This window comes from Thalia democratica, chromosome 5 (genome assembly GCF_965202585.1).
Source record: "Thalia democratica chromosome 5, ktThaDemo2.hap1.1, whole genome shotgun sequence".
NCBI lineage: Eukaryota > Metazoa > Chordata > Thaliacea > Salpida > Salpidae > Thalia > Thalia democratica.
The window spans coordinates 46,461,183-46,476,522 of record NC_139169.1 but is presented as its reverse complement, the minus strand read 5'-3'; the positions used below and the strand labels follow the sequence as shown (position 1 = coordinate 46,476,522).

At 26.1% G+C, this 15,340-nt stretch overlaps 2 protein-coding genes across 2 annotated transcripts; both read left to right on the top strand.

Moving 5' to 3' along the window:
- Window positions 1-1,403: 1,403 nt before the first annotated feature.
- Window positions 1,404-3,033, top strand: LOC145835711 (microspherule protein 1-like). The gene has a single exon (XM_082943414.1). It carries the CDS (start codon window positions 1,425-1,427, stop codon window positions 2,724-2,726), a length of 1,302 nt encoding a protein of 433 aa, XP_082799540.1. The 5' UTR covers window positions 1,404-1,424; the 3' UTR covers window positions 2,727-3,033.
- Window positions 3,034-3,492: 459 nt separating this feature from the next.
- LOC145835843 (smad nuclear-interacting protein 1-like) lies at window positions 3,493-15,340 on the top strand. Its single transcript, XM_082943578.1, has 7 exons — window positions 3,493-3,627; window positions 10,394-10,572; window positions 11,670-11,738; window positions 12,159-12,331; window positions 12,582-12,694; window positions 14,459-14,572; window positions 14,793-15,340. Exons 1-7 carry the CDS (start codon window positions 3,539-3,541, stop codon window positions 14,920-14,922), a joined length of 867 nt encoding a protein of 288 aa, XP_082799704.1. The 5' UTR covers window positions 3,493-3,538; the 3' UTR covers window positions 14,923-15,340.

The following is a 15,340-nucleotide window of genomic DNA, read 5'->3' as shown; positions in this document are numbered from 1 at the left end:
CAACAATAGGTTCCTTATGAGAGGCGCAAACTAAAACAGCAAATAACTAGAAATCACTAAAAATCTATCTCCTCCCTCCCAAGTTTTTTGAGATAACATTTTCAGGAAATGTTCCTTGCAGTATTTAGAAAATTCTGTCGAAAGGAATTTAAAAAAAATTATTTAAAAACAATTTTATAATAAAAAAACAAAAAAAAAACTGTTTTTTTTGTTTATCTTTTATATAATTTTTTTATTTTTAATTTTTTTAAAAATTCCTTCCGACAGAATTTTCTAAATATATCAAGGAACACTTCCTAAAAGTTTGAGGTAGTTATCTCAAAAAACGTAGGAGAAGATAGATTTTTAGTGAAATAGTCTATTTTTGCCGTTTTAGTTTGCACCTCCCATAAGGAACCTATTGTCGGCTCCGACTTTGACCGGCTATATCTAAAAAATTATTTTGAGTTTTTTAAATCTGTAAAAAGCATCTTGTAGCTTAGTAAAAACTATATAAAATAAGATCAAAAACCAAAAAACGGTGTTTACCCCCCCCCCCCCTATGCCCTTAAGTAAGAGGAGCAAAAAGTAATTGTGAGGAATATTTAATAAGCTCAGGCTGACCCAGGCAGTTTTTTACAGTCATTCAAGCTAGTTTTTCGCATTTAAGAGTGCCAACTCTACAATAAGAGATAGACTACATTATGTAAATGATATATTAATAACTAAAAGCTTCTTAAGGGCATAGGGGGAGGGGGGTAAAACACATTTTTCACAATTTGATCTTTTTTTATATAGTTTTTACTTAGCTACAAGATGCTTTTTACAGGTTTTAAAAATTCAAAACAGTTTTTGAGATATAGTTGGTCAAAGTCAGAGGCAACAATAGGTTCCTTATGGGAGGTGCAAACTAAAACGGAAAATAACTAGAAATCACTAAAAATTTATTTACTCCCTCCTACGTTTTTTGAGATAACTACTTCAAATTTTAAGAAAATGTTCCTTGCAGTATTTAAAAGTTTTTGTAAGTAAAAATTTATTAGAAGAAAAATAAAAGTTCTATAACAAAAAAAAAAAAAAAAATTTTTTTAATCATAATTTATATATATATATTTTTTATTTTTTTTTAAATTCTATCCAGCAGAATTTTCTAAATATTGCAAGGAACATTTCCTGAAAATGTTATCTCAAAAAACTTGGGAGGGAGGAGATAGATTTTTAGTGATTTCTAGTTATTTGCTGTTTTAGTTTGTGCCTCTCATAAGGAACCTAATGTTGCCTCCGACTTTGACCAGCTATATCTCAAAAACTATTTTGAATTTTAAAAACCTGTGCCCTTAAATAAAAAGAAAGCTAACACTGCCCTAAAATTTTATAAATAAACTCATAAAGTTAAAAAGTTTCAATATCTTGTAACAGAAGTTATTATTAATTAAATATATATAATGAGTTCATTAAGCAGACCTAAACGAGAAATTAAAAAGAAAAAATTCTTTGATGAATATACTGTAACAGCAGACAACAGTAAAGAAACCCCAAAAAAAGAAAGTACAAAAAAAAAGTCAAAATCCGAAAGACCAAAAAAGCGGCAAGCCAGATCTTTACAAAATGCATCTGATTTTATTATATCTGAAAATAAGAATTTAGATTCCAGGCTACCCAAAAAGCTCATGAAAAAATCTATGATGCAACCTAGCTCACCTAGTTTGCAATATGTGTGTGAACTAACACCACCTAAAAGTTTGTCATCTTCTGAAAATAGTAATAGTAATAGCAATAATAAAAAGAGTACTTCTCCAAAAGCAGATTCTGAAGATCCTACAGACATAGGTCGTTGGAAAGCAACTGATGATATACTACTAATAAATAACTGCTTGCATATTTGTGACTGGACAACTATTAACGAAAATGTTAAATTTTCTTGTCATTTTACATTAGATGAAATTAAGGAGAGGTGGTTTCATATACTTTTTGATCCTAAAATTTCAAAACATTCAAAAGCTGCTATAAGTACACTACCTGCAGAACTTAGGAAATTATGGGAAGCTAAAACAGAATTCAGTGATTTTGAAGATGAAGTCTTAATCAAAATGAAAGAATCAGAAACCAATCCAAAGTCTATAAATCCCTTTCAAGAAGTTTTATATAAAACTACTGGCATTTTTCATAAAAGTAGAAATCCTGAATCCTTAAGAAAAAGATGGCTATGGATGAAGAGACTAAACCTATTAGTAGACCAAACCTTTAGGGAAACCTACAAAAAAGATGATACTATTCATCTTGGCTTTAATGATGTTAAAATTTCAGATAGAAACAGTGCGTTGCAAAATGAACAGAAGATGACAAATTTGTTGCAAAATTATATGCTGTTTCAAGATGAAAATGAGATATTTAGCTCTAATGAACCAGACATTCAAGACTGTAAAGTTCTAGCTACAATTATAAATGAAAATTTTGAGTATAAAATGGAAAAGAATGAAATTACTTTTGGAAGAAAAACAGAGGAATTTAATGTTGACATGGATCTTTCAATGTCTAGCGCCTGTACTAAAATATCTCGCAAGCAAGGTGTGATTAGACTTGAAGACAATGGTAGTTTGACTGTCTATAATAAAGGATTAAGACCTATTTTTGTTGATGGTAAGTTAGTAACTAAAGGAGAATATGCACCACTGTTTCACAGGTCTGTTATTCATGTTCAGTCTAGCTATATGATAGTAGAAATACCTCAACAAGATACAAGTTGATTTGACCTTCTCAGTCACTGATAAAAACTGTGCTGTGTTTAATTTTTAACTAAAATACTTTTACAATAAAATACTTGAAAAAAAAAATTCCATACAAAAGTCAAGAGCTAAAATATTTCAAGTTAACTGATGTAATCTCTACAATTAAAAACATTGTTATGTTTTACTGAAGCGTAAGCTATTTTTTAATTGTAAAATCTTACTTGTTTAGCTAATATATAAATTTTAATTTACAAGAAATTTTTTACATTAACAAGTAAAGAAACTTGTACAAAGGTACTATTTTTGTTTTGTTACTTATTTGAAAACTTTTCCAACAACAAGACTTTTATCAAATGAACATTTTAATGAAATCTAATTGATATTCCTGAATTTAGTTTTTAACTTAAGTTCTAGATTTTTATTTTATTATTAATACTTTAAAAACTTGGTTGTGTTTAAGTTTTGAATTTCCAAGTTTAACTATAAGTGTTTTATTTATCTTTTATCTAAATGTATAGTTTATTTTTTATACCCTTTTCTATCTTTTTTTTTGTGGAAACCCTGGTTTTAAAAATAACAAAAATATTAATAATTTTCTTAAAAATTATTTGATCAAAACTAATAAAAAAGATTTAGTTTATGGTTACTATAAATGATTTTCAGAGTTGAAATCTTTAAATTAAGTTGAAGATTTTTTTATTGAATTTATTTTTAGGAGCTACCTTTATTAGAAACATGTAGCAGTTATAACGATAATTTATAAAAAAAATTGCTAACAGATTTATATTAGTTTTTTATACTCAGTTTAAATTTTTAATCGAAGTCCGAAGATGTCAGATTCAAAAGAAACAATGAAGTGCAAGAGGAGAGAAAAAGAAAACAGAAGTCATCGAAATGATGAGTCCTCACCACATAAAAGGTTAAGCTTTCTTTACTTTATTTTGTTAATGTAATAAACTTAATTTAAACATCAAGGTTAATATCATTTTGCAAAATAAATGTCATATGTATTGTTTTAAGTTAAAAGATTTATTTGTGATCTTATTATTTTTTGTATAGTTTGTTGTCATGAAAAAACCAATATTTATTATAAATTTAGGATAAATAAAATAAATGATCTGAATTTTTTATACTATATTAAATATTTAAAGTCTAAATACTATATACAGGCTTGCCAAAAAATTTAGAATTTGACAATTGAGGCGAAAGAACCTTGAGTATGAGAAAGTAAAAAAATCCTGGAATTTAAAAATATTTTAAATGTTTGTAAAGTAATGAACTGTTGATGAAGTACGAAAAATTTAGCAATTTATAACACATAAATAAAGTAGTATTACAGCTTTTTTTTAGTTTTTAAGGCATTTATTCAACTTAAATTAGATTTTGATCAAAAATGAACAAAAAAATTGTACTTTCAAAAACCTGAAAATGTTTTTTTAAAAACCTTAAGCAACTCTTTATATTATACTTGAAAAAAAAATTATTGGTCATTAAGTTTTTGTTTCTTAAATTAATTTTCAATATTTACAATGTTTTTTCTTATAATGCAAGAAAAATTTACCAAAAAATTTGAGGTATAACCTACAAAATGACTGAGAAGATATATTTTTAATGAATTTTAAACTTCCAAGTAGATAGACTGTGAAGAAATTGTGATCCATATGTTTGTTTTGGAAACTTTTCACAACAATGACTGCATTTTTAACGTTAAGGGCATAGGGGTGTCCAACATTTCTTTTAACTGATTTAAAAAGGATTGAATGCAGGAACTTTTTTATTTTTGAAAAATAAAATTTTTATCAAAAAAAAACCACCTATTTATTTTTTTATTTACTAAATTTTTTTTTTAATATTTTTAAAATCGCAACATCAAACTATTTTAATCTATCAAAGGGTCATTTTCTGAAAGTTTGAATTTGCTAGCTCAAAAAAAGAAAAATATTTTTAGTGATCTTTTAAACTTTTAAGAAAAATGACCCTAAAAAAGTGTCGGTCCCTATGTTTGTATAAGAAACTTTTTACAAAATTAACAATATCTCAAAATTTAAATATTTTTTTTAAATTTTATAAATATGGCTGGTAGTTAGTATTTAGCTTCAATATTAGAGCCAATGTTATTTTTAGTTTAAAAAGAAAATGTTGGACACCACTATGCCCTTAAATAGCGTAAAGTTTTAAATAAAATGTATTTTTTTAAACATACATTTTAAATTTTTTAATATAGCTTATGACTTATTAAACTTCAATTATGTATTAGTATAACAGTATGTTTTAAAATTAAATTGAATAGTGAGAATAAACATCTTTTATTACATAAATTAATATTTGTTTTTATTTAAAAGCTTTAAATGAGATCTTTTATATAGAGCAGGAATAAATCAAGTATTTTTCAAAATATGTTTAGTTTTGTTAAAAGTGTCCAATACAAGCACATGGAAGCTAAAAAAATTACGGATGGCCAATATTTTCAGTATTTTAAAAAACTTACAAAAAATTTATCTTTTACTGTATTTAACCGTTTATCTAAATTTTTCTGTGAATTTTATTTTCCATAATATATTGATCAACTTGTAGAAAGTGATTTTAAAAGGTTTTTTTATTTTAATTTATGACCAAAATAGAAAAAGTTAGAAATCAACAAGAATTCTTTTTAAAGTTGTTCACAAAAAATTTGAATGATAAAGTTTAAAAAGGTTTGCTAAAAATTTTGGGAAGAGATAGATTTTATTAAAATAGTTTAATGTTGCCTTTTTAGTTAAGACTTTCTATAAAATACTTGTTGAACTAATCAACTCCTTTGTATCTAAAAAGTTACTTTAAATAAAAAAATAGCTTGTATTTATAAGTTCAAAAAATAAGACTAAAAAAAAGGTTATTTATCCTCTTGCCCATAAATTAAAAGGTAGGCAAAGTATGGCAAACCGGCTAGATTAGGCTTGCCAACAGAAATATCTGGCAAGCTTGAAAATAACTTGTTAAGTTTTTTATTACAAAAATGTGCTATTATTTTAACTTTTAGTACACACTTGTGCTTACCAGGGACGTAGGTAGCTCAAAAAAGTTACAAATCTGCAAAAAAAAAAACAAGAATAACCTGTGATCACGTCATAGCGGAAATAGAGTAGTTTAAATTACCTTCAAGGCCATAGGGGGGGGGGGGGGTCTGACTTTTTTTTTTACAAAAATTAACTTTGGCTTTTATATGAAAGCTTTAAATACAAACTACAAGCCTGTTTGTATAGAATTCAAAAATATCATTTAACTTATGAGATATTTTATTTTTTGTAAAAAGTTTCTGATACAAACATATGGACCACAAATTTTTTGAGGCCAATTTTCCCGGAAATTTAAAAATTCACTAAAAATCTATCTCCTCCTTCATTTTTCAAGTAATCTTCTTCAAATTTTCAGGAAATGTTCCTTATATTAAAAGGAAAAAAACGTTACTTTAGAACTTTAATATTGTGAAAAAATAAAAATTTTATCTCCAAAATTAAAAAAAAAGTGTTTTTTTTCAAAAAAAGTATATTTTTACAATTTTTTTGATAAATTCCAAAGTAATGTTTTTTTGTTATTGTATAAAGATTAGACTGTGAAAATTTGAAGAATATTGCTTGAAAAATGTAGGAGAAGTTAGATTTTAAATGAAATAGTCTTTTTTGCTGTTTTAGTTTTCCCTTTCCGTAGGGAACCTATTATGCGGCCCGACTTTGACTGGTCATATCTCAAAAAACAATTTGAATTTTTTAAAACGATAAAAAGCATCTTGAAGCTTAGAAAAAACTCTTTAAAATAAGATCAACTTGTAAAAAACATGTTTTATCCCCCTCCCCTATGGCCTTAATTTTATATGAAAGTGTGCATTTTGTTAAAATTTTAAAAATAAATTGAATGTTGAAGTATAATGAATAACTGAATACAAGGCAATTTGTACTGCTCTTGACCCCCTATAATTCTTTATGTGTTGCAACTTAGATGAACCTATAAAACCTTTCTTTTTAAATAAAAATATTAATTAAGAATTTAATTTTAATAGTATTACGCATAGGCCTAAAATATATAACTTTGAAAACAGTTTCCCTTAACTCAGAAAACATTTGCAAAAATTGTTGCCTTTATTAGATAAAAATCATAAATTTTAGGAGTTTAATAAAAAACAAAAGAGATATAAAATAAAAAAATTCACAACATTAGATAAAATTCAGATGTACAATTACTTTTTTATTGTCAACAATAATTCATAAAGAAATGAAGAGTACACGTATTTGTAAATGATATTTCTAGCTTTGGTAGCATAAAGATTTAAGCTGTAAAAAAGAATGAAACATTTTCTTACTAAAAAAAAAGTTAATTTAAAGCTGTAAAAAATAATCAAACTTATTTTTGCTGACATGCTTTCTTTAGTAAATGTTTACTAAAGAAAGCAATACTAACATGGAAGACATGCTTTCTTAATGACCAATTGCATTTGGTGGCAATGACGATGTGTGTAGTGGGCCCTCTTACAGACATTCTTAAATTTAGCCTGAGCTTCTTTTTCCTTTCCTTCCATTACCTTTGCCCAGTCAAAAGTCTGAGTTATAAGTTTTTCCTGATTTTCCTCTAGCACAATCTTAAGCTGCTCCAAAATGCATTTAGAAATACCTTCTGAATTTACTGATTCTGGACAGAAATAACCACAAAAACGCTCAACAGCCTCACCTGATAACTTAATATACCTAAAAACAATAACTAACTGTGTTTGGCCACTAATATCAGTGCTTTCATCTGCTATTACTGCTAAATATTTAGCCTGACTTATTTCAAAAATAACTTTCCTCCTACATATCTGACGCACACTATATAAAATTTCATTTTGAATGTCTAGGGAAGTTATTTTACAATTTGAACCCAAGCTACTATTTAAATGGGCTTTAAGTATTGGGCTATCATCTGCCAAGTGATCTAACATGTCTAAAAATACCTTCTTGTTTACTGAAAAATCCCCTTCGTTATCTCCCCTAAATGGCAACTCACAAGAACCTAAAAAAATTATAACCTTTATTACATACCTTAAAACTAAGTTTTCCTTTACTTTTTTATTATAATCAGAAATGGACTTATTCTGAGCAAATCCTAAACTTTCCTCAATACTTGATTTGGATCAAAGCTTAAGGCTAACCAAACTATCTATATGGCCCTCAGTACTCTTATGTTCCCTCATCCTTACAGCAATACAACCAATATTAGTAAACCTGACCTAACAAAATTACTTCTAGCACCTTTATTAAATAATAAACATTGAAAACAATACAAAGAATATACTACTTGAACAAAGCCAATCTTTTTCCTGAAAATATTTTCCTGAAAATATTTTTCCTTAAAACTTTTTATATATTTTTTCCCATTAATTGAAGAAGGTTTACTTAACTGAATCATTAGTGTTGGCCTCCCTCGTAACTTGACATTCAATTTTTCCTGCTTACAAAACCTGTAAAAATTAAGTGCTTTTAATTTCTCAACTGTCATTGGTTCAGTTAAACTAAAACCACTCATTTTTTCTACAATACAATCTGTCTAAAATATAAATAAATAGTTTATTTAATATTTCATTATGATGTTGTTTGAAACTTGACTATCAAACATGATACTCTGAAATTAGCTCTTAGGGTTAAAATATATCTAAACATACATTGCTACCATGTCAATTTAAAAAAAACTGTCCTGAGTGACCTTTAACTGTCTGAAAAATCCTATTTTTTTCTATATCATTGAAATAAGACTAGCTTTTCAAATTTATCAATATTTTTTTTACAAAATTGGTTATAAAATAAAAATTTATTAAAACTAGCCAGCAAAATCTCGTTCAAATCTAGAAAAACATCTGTTCTGACATTATTAACAAACCTAAAAATGTCCTTAGTTTTTCATAGATAAAATAAAACTATACTGAGTCAGCCTGAGTTCAAAAATAAAACTCTAAATATCCTAGAGTTATCCAGGATACTTTGAGTGTGTGGTAACAATGTACAATTTAAATCTTTCAACTTTGCTAAAAAATGCAATAAAAACCTTAAATAAGGTAAGCATTTATAAAATCTTTAAAAAATAAAGTTCTAAAATACAATAAAAAAAGCTGCAATTTGTTTATACTAATCTTGATAAAATAAAAACTTAAACTAACCTAAGCATTAATACTTTAAAACAAGTTTTAAATAAAAAATAAAGTTCTAAAATAAATAAAAAACTATAATTTGTTGTTCAATTCTGGAAAAATTCTTGAATAATTCTTGAAAAATGTGTATATTATTGAATTTTTCAGTGTGTTTTCTTGTTGCAAGCTATTTGTCTTATTTTGTTAATTTTCTGATTTAATAGATTCTAATCTTCTTGATAAAACTTCAGGAAATGATATTATCATCACTGTTTCAAAAGCTATTCATTTTTGTATATTTTTCAACCACAGGGATTTAATCTTAAAATATTCAACTCAGAGAGTCAATTTGATTTGAACAAAAGTTAATTCTTCATGTTAGTTTACTTTGAGGTTCATCTACTTTAAAATTCATATTGTTATATATCTTCTATCTGTATTTGCTCTTTTGTAACACAAAAAAAAGTAAATTTCAAAAAATGTTAAGTTCTTTTTGACTCACCACAAACATTTCAAAAGTATGAGATCCTCTCTCACACTTACTTTTTTTATTCTCTCACATCATTTAAACCAAATCTACAGCTTCTAAATGGATTTTTTTTACAATAATTTGCTATTTGATAACAGAAATCTACACAAAGCAATTTGTATACAATTTAGATGTATTCAATTTGTTCAATATTTACGACACTAAAAGTGTTAGAGAGTACAGTAAATGTATTATCTCTCAAGAGTTCAAAACTAAGTATAAACGAATACTGAAAGCTAAAGAAACAAGGTCTTAAAAGCTGAATAATCGAAACAAAAGCAAGTTTTTTTGCACGAATGTTTATGTTTCTGTAGATTTGCAGAAACCTACCAAGCTACGTGTCTGGTGCTTACTATATGATTTCTACATTATTTATTTTGCTTATAAAATTTCATTCAATTATTTTAGTACAATTTTTAAAAGTATGTGACTCATTAAGATATTTCCATCAAGTCCGCCCTGCCTAAATTTTTTTGGTAAATCCGGCCTGACCTACTTAAACTAGTTTATATTGTTTGAACTAAACTGAAAAAAAAAATCATTTTGAAACTGATAATGTTATTGTTTAAAAATATTGTGTTACTGATATGATATTAATAAAACTAATGTTTTATTTTCATAATTATTTTAATAACTTAAAATATTTACTTTTTGTAAAGATCTGTTTTGTAGAAATAGTTTATAAGTTTTAGAACTTATCATAAGTAAAAGAATATACTTTATTATAAATCTAATTATTAATAAATATTACACTGTAGTTTTTTTAAATTCAGATTTTCCTTAGTTGTTTTACTAAGATATTTTTTTCATGAAATATACTTAAATAAATATAACTTAAGTTAACATGTAGTTAGTAGTTGAATTTTCAAAATACTGTTTCAATAACATATCCTGTAACATGTTTATTCTAGCAATAAATTTATCTTAAACCTAACTATATCTTCAGTTTAAAGGTTATAACTTTTTTGAAAGTATGAAATAGTTAATTTATACGCTCTTGAATAATTATCATTTGAATTTCAGACGTAAAAAATCTAATAGACATAGATCAAGGTCGCGGGAGAGAGATCTTGCGAGGAACAAAAAAGAGTATCGGTCGTCAAACAGACATGATAGATCAACACACAGAAGAGAAGTTGAAATAAAAAGAGAGGAAGATTTTGATAGGAGACAAGAGGAAGCAAGAAGAAAAAGATTAGATGGTTTGTATTTGTAGCTAGTTTTTTATTACTTTAAAGATGGATAATAATCTAAATTCATTTATGTAATTAAATACTTTTATGTTAAAAGTTAATGCGCTTATTTCTAAATGTGGTTAAAAGTTAGTTGTTAACCTAAAAAACAGCTAATTTAGAACAGAACTAAAAATAAGTAAGATATTTGTAATTTAAATTGTATAATATATACTATATACCAGGGTTTGGCAGCCTTTTAAGTCGCAAACCAAACTAGAAAAAGTTGCTCGCTGGACGCAATTATTATTGTAGTAATCTTCATAAAATAATGTATTTTTAAATCAAAAGTGTGATTATATGATTGTAAATAGTAATTATCGATAAAAATGTTAGTTGAAAGTTTTGACCACAAATTTTTTTTATTGCTTAAAAAAGTATTTTACAGCAGGTTTTTGTTTTAAAAACTGCTGGTTAAAAAATAAGGCATGGACGATGGACATGCTTTCACCTAATGCAGTAGAATTATGTTCAAGCATATTTGTTATAAAAGTTTAAAAGTATGCTCATTTTCGCTTTCAAGCTAATTTATGTTTATTTAGTTCACAACTGCTTATCTATATAAAGGGTTGCCAGAAAAATTGGAAACTCTGTAAAACCATGAATTTGACAATTTAGGCTAAAAACCTGGAATTTAAGAAATTTAGAAAAAAATCTTGAAAAACCTGTTAATTTCTACATGTTAATTAGAAAAATTTTGATTTGACACAAAGTATCTACCATTTAGATAATATTTTTTTGTCATAATCAAAATTTTTTTTAAATAAAAAATATAATTGAATTAGCTTTACAGTATCTTTTTAATGTTTTTATACTATTTAACACAGTTTTTTACCTTAAACTTTTTTTAAAAACTAAAAATATACTCAAAAATGTCTACTTTAAAAAACCTGGAGGAAATTTATGCCAAAAACATTTATCAACACTGTATATAATCTTAGTAATTATTTCAAAACTATTATGGCCTGCAAAAGACTTTTTTTAGTAAATCTGGATATTTATCATAAGATGCTGCTAACTTTTTGAAGTGTAGCTTTAAGTTCTTAAACTAAATTGCTTCTAAACAGCTCAAAACCAAAGGGACCAAGATAACCGAGATCGTAGTGGAGCTGATAAATTCAAACAAGCTATAAAAGGTAGGATATAATAAAAGTCTATTATAGGTTTGGAACTGGTATGTTAACATCTACACTTTAGTTGCTTAGTTTTCAAACTTATTAAAAAATTGTTGCATGTTTAATTAATTTATATATATTATATCTATGGAAACTATATATTACGTCTATGGAAACTTTACTTGTGTATCTATTTTGAACTCAATGAATTTACTTTTTCGCACTAAACCTTTTTAAACGCATGATTAGGGGTTTGTCGTAAAACATTGTAATGTTATAAAACGAAGAAAACTTGCATAAGATCCATACTTCTAATAAGTTAACGTGTATTTTCCTCAACTTGTAGTCATTCGTCTTTTTGTTTATATACAACTTTTTCGATTAAAAGAAAAAACCATTATTAAACTGAACGCTTTTATATGATAATTTATATGACAACAGAAGAGAAGAAGCCTGTGGAGAAAGAAAAGGCAAACTTGGGATTGAGTGGCAACCTAACAGCTGACACCAACACTTACAAAGGCGTAGTCATCAAGTACAACGAGCCTCCGGAGGCTGCAATGACCAAGAAAAAGTGGAGATTGTACCCTTTCAAAGGCGAAGAACAGTTAAAAGTTTGTTCAGTTTTGATTTCAACTGAAGTACTTCAAACGAAGTAATAAATGTAATTGTTTCTCTAGACTCAAATAAATTATAAGTAATTATTATAGTTTAAATTAAGCATTTAAATAAAAAAAGTTTAATTTAGCTCTTTTATTGTAGATTAATTTATTGTATAACAAATTTTTTATTACCTTAAAATAACCCAAAATAATAATTGCAACTCTCCTTGTAAATAATAAAAATATTTATTATTTTTTTCAGATACTTCACATGCACCGGCAAAGTGCATACTTGATGGGCAAAAATTATAGAATTTGCGACATTCCAATCGTTCACCCGTCAATTAGTAAACAACATGCTGTTTTTCAATACAGGTTTTTATTTTTTTTTTTGAAGAATAAGTACAAACGCTAGGTTTTTTTAAGGTATATAAAAATGTTTCATAATTGTGTTATTATTTATTTATTGTGTTATTATAGTTTCTTTGTGACTCTACATAAAGCTTAAAAATGAATAATTAAAAATTTATAGGTATTAAGCAAAAATTTGAGACAACACTCATTCAAAATCATTTTTATTGAGCAAACAAGTAGAATATATTTCAGCTTAGCCTTATCAACTATATTTTTTAGCAACTGTTTTTAAGATTATTTGCTAACAAAAGGAATTCGTTATTTAAAGAGCAAGGTTCTTTACGGCAATTACAAAGTTTATCTTTTATGGTGCTTTTATCGTCTATATTGGTTTTGTTTAATGATATTTTGTTTTATATTCAGAAGTAAAATATTAGCTCACAACAACAAAATATTAAACAAAAGCAATATAGACGATAAAAGCACCATAAAAGATAAACTTTGTAATTGCCGTAAAGAACCTTGCTCTTTAAATAACGAATGCCTAGTGTCAAATATAATTTATAAAGCAACAGTAACATCAAATAAAACAACAAAGCAGTATATAGGATCGACAGGAAATACCTTTAAACAAAGATACAGAAACCACAAACCATCATTCAACAATATTAACAAAAGACACACAACAGAACTAGCGAATTACATATGGAACTTAAAAGATAACAATACAGACTACAAAATTAAATGGGAAATATTAAACAGGACAAAATTAAAATTCAATACTAAATTCGGCTGCAAACTTTGTAACTTAAAAAAAATAGAAATCGAAAAATAAGATAAGAACGTAACACTAAACAAGAAAAGCGAAAGACAAAACATATGCATCCATTATCAAAAATACTTTTTTAACAAAATTAAAACCAACTAAATATTAAAACAAAATAAAATCGAAGCGGCAAACACGAGTATTTTATAACATTTTTCCCAACAATCTAAAAAATTTATTCTAATAGCTTAAATCATTTTTCCAAAATAACCTTTTTAAACTTTCCTAAAAAGCATAAAATAACATTCACAGCGTATTATTTCAAATTCAGCTAATCGTACAATAAACTGTACCATTACTTCGTCACAATTATTATAGTAATTTTAAAATCAATTTCTGTTCACTATTATAATAAACTGTAACTTACTGACGATCACAAGAAATTTTACATTTCAATGTGCGAAACAGCTGTTTAAATTATAGTTTTTATATAATTAAATAAATAGTTATATATATATATTTATAATATTAAAAAAACAACTAATTTTCAAATCGTTTACTTAGTTTCGATGCTTTATGCATCTCCTCAGAACGAATAAAGTTATATATTATATATATATTTGGTATAAAGATCTTGTTCAAAGTTGTAATTAGACTTTTATTTCTCTAAATATTTTTTAGTTCACATTATTTAAAGTATCAAATTGTTTTCCACTTGAACTTAAATTATTATCAAGTTTTATTTACTCCAAGTCATTTATAAAAGTAACTTATATTTTGTAGTAGTGTTTTGTGGTTCTTTTTTCGTCTAATAACATGGTAGGGGTTCAAATATGATGAGTAGTACCAATAAATTAAGTGTACCAACATCCATACCTACACTTGAGTTATTTTGTTTTCATTTTCATATTCTAAATGTTTTTGAAAAAATTCGGCTTTCTAAATAACAGACTTGAAAACTGTTATTAGTGAAAAATGTTTTATTACTGTATAGTTTAATTTTTTAAACAACGCAACAGAGCAGTGGAGAAACAAATACGAGGTGCGATGAAACGAGTCGTCAGACCTTATATTATTGACCTTAACAGCGCAAACGGTACCACTCTCAACGGCGAAAAAATACAACCGCAGAAGTGAGTTTTCAGAAGTGTAGTTTTTACTAAAACCATATTAATTTAATAAAATCTATTGTAGTGAATTTTTATGTCATATTAACAGCAAAATATATATTTTTTTTAAAGTTTTTATTTTTCTATTGATAATCAAGTCTTAAGTTTTAATTGTTTTAAGTATCTATTATAATTAAATGAAGCAGAATGTATTACCAGCATTGTTAATCGACTAATTTTGTAGGTACTATGAATTAAAAGAGAAAGATTGCCTCAAATTTGCCTTTTCAAGTCGAGAGTATATTCTATTGCATGACAAAACAGACACTAGTCAATATGATGAATCATCGGATGAAACATCAGATTCTGACTAAATAGAAAGATTTATTTTATTTTCAAGTTTGTTATACAAATATCAGGGTTGCCTGGAAAAACCTGGAATTTTTGTCATCATCAATTTTTTTTTTATTAAAAAGAAAGTAGCTTTACAGTATCTTTTCAATGTTTTTATACTATTTAACACAGTTTCTTACCTTAACTTAATTTTAAACTAAAAATCGACCCAAAAATGTGTACTTTTAAAAACCTGGAGGAAATTTTGAAAATTTAAAGAAAATTTGCCAAAAGCATTTGGCAACCCCGAAATATGTATGTTTTTATTTTATTGCTTGCTTATTTTCAACCACAAGCTTAAAAGATTAGTTAAATGCGCCAATTTTTTATTATTTAAATAATTTCTTGAAAAACTACTTTTAATAAACAGACTAAAAAAAATTGTACTCTTATTTTTGT

Excerpts from the sequence above, each read along its gene's own strand:
- LOC145835711 (XM_082943414.1), top strand. The coding sequence starts at position 1,425 with ATGAGTTCATTAAGCAGACCTAAACGAGAAATTAAAAAGAAAAAATTC.
- LOC145835843 (XM_082943578.1), top strand. The coding sequence starts at position 3,539 with ATGTCAGATTCAAAAGAAACAATGAAGTGCAAGAGGAGAGAAAAAGAA. Across the intron at positions 10,573-11,669 it reads AAGAAGAAAAAGATTAGATG|CTCAAAACCAAAGGGACCAA; the intron begins GTTTGTATTTGT and ends GCTTCTAAACAG. Across the intron at positions 11,739-12,158 it reads ATTCAAACAAGCTATAAAAG|AAGAGAAGAAGCCTGTGGAG; the intron begins GTAGGATATAAT and ends ATATGACAACAG.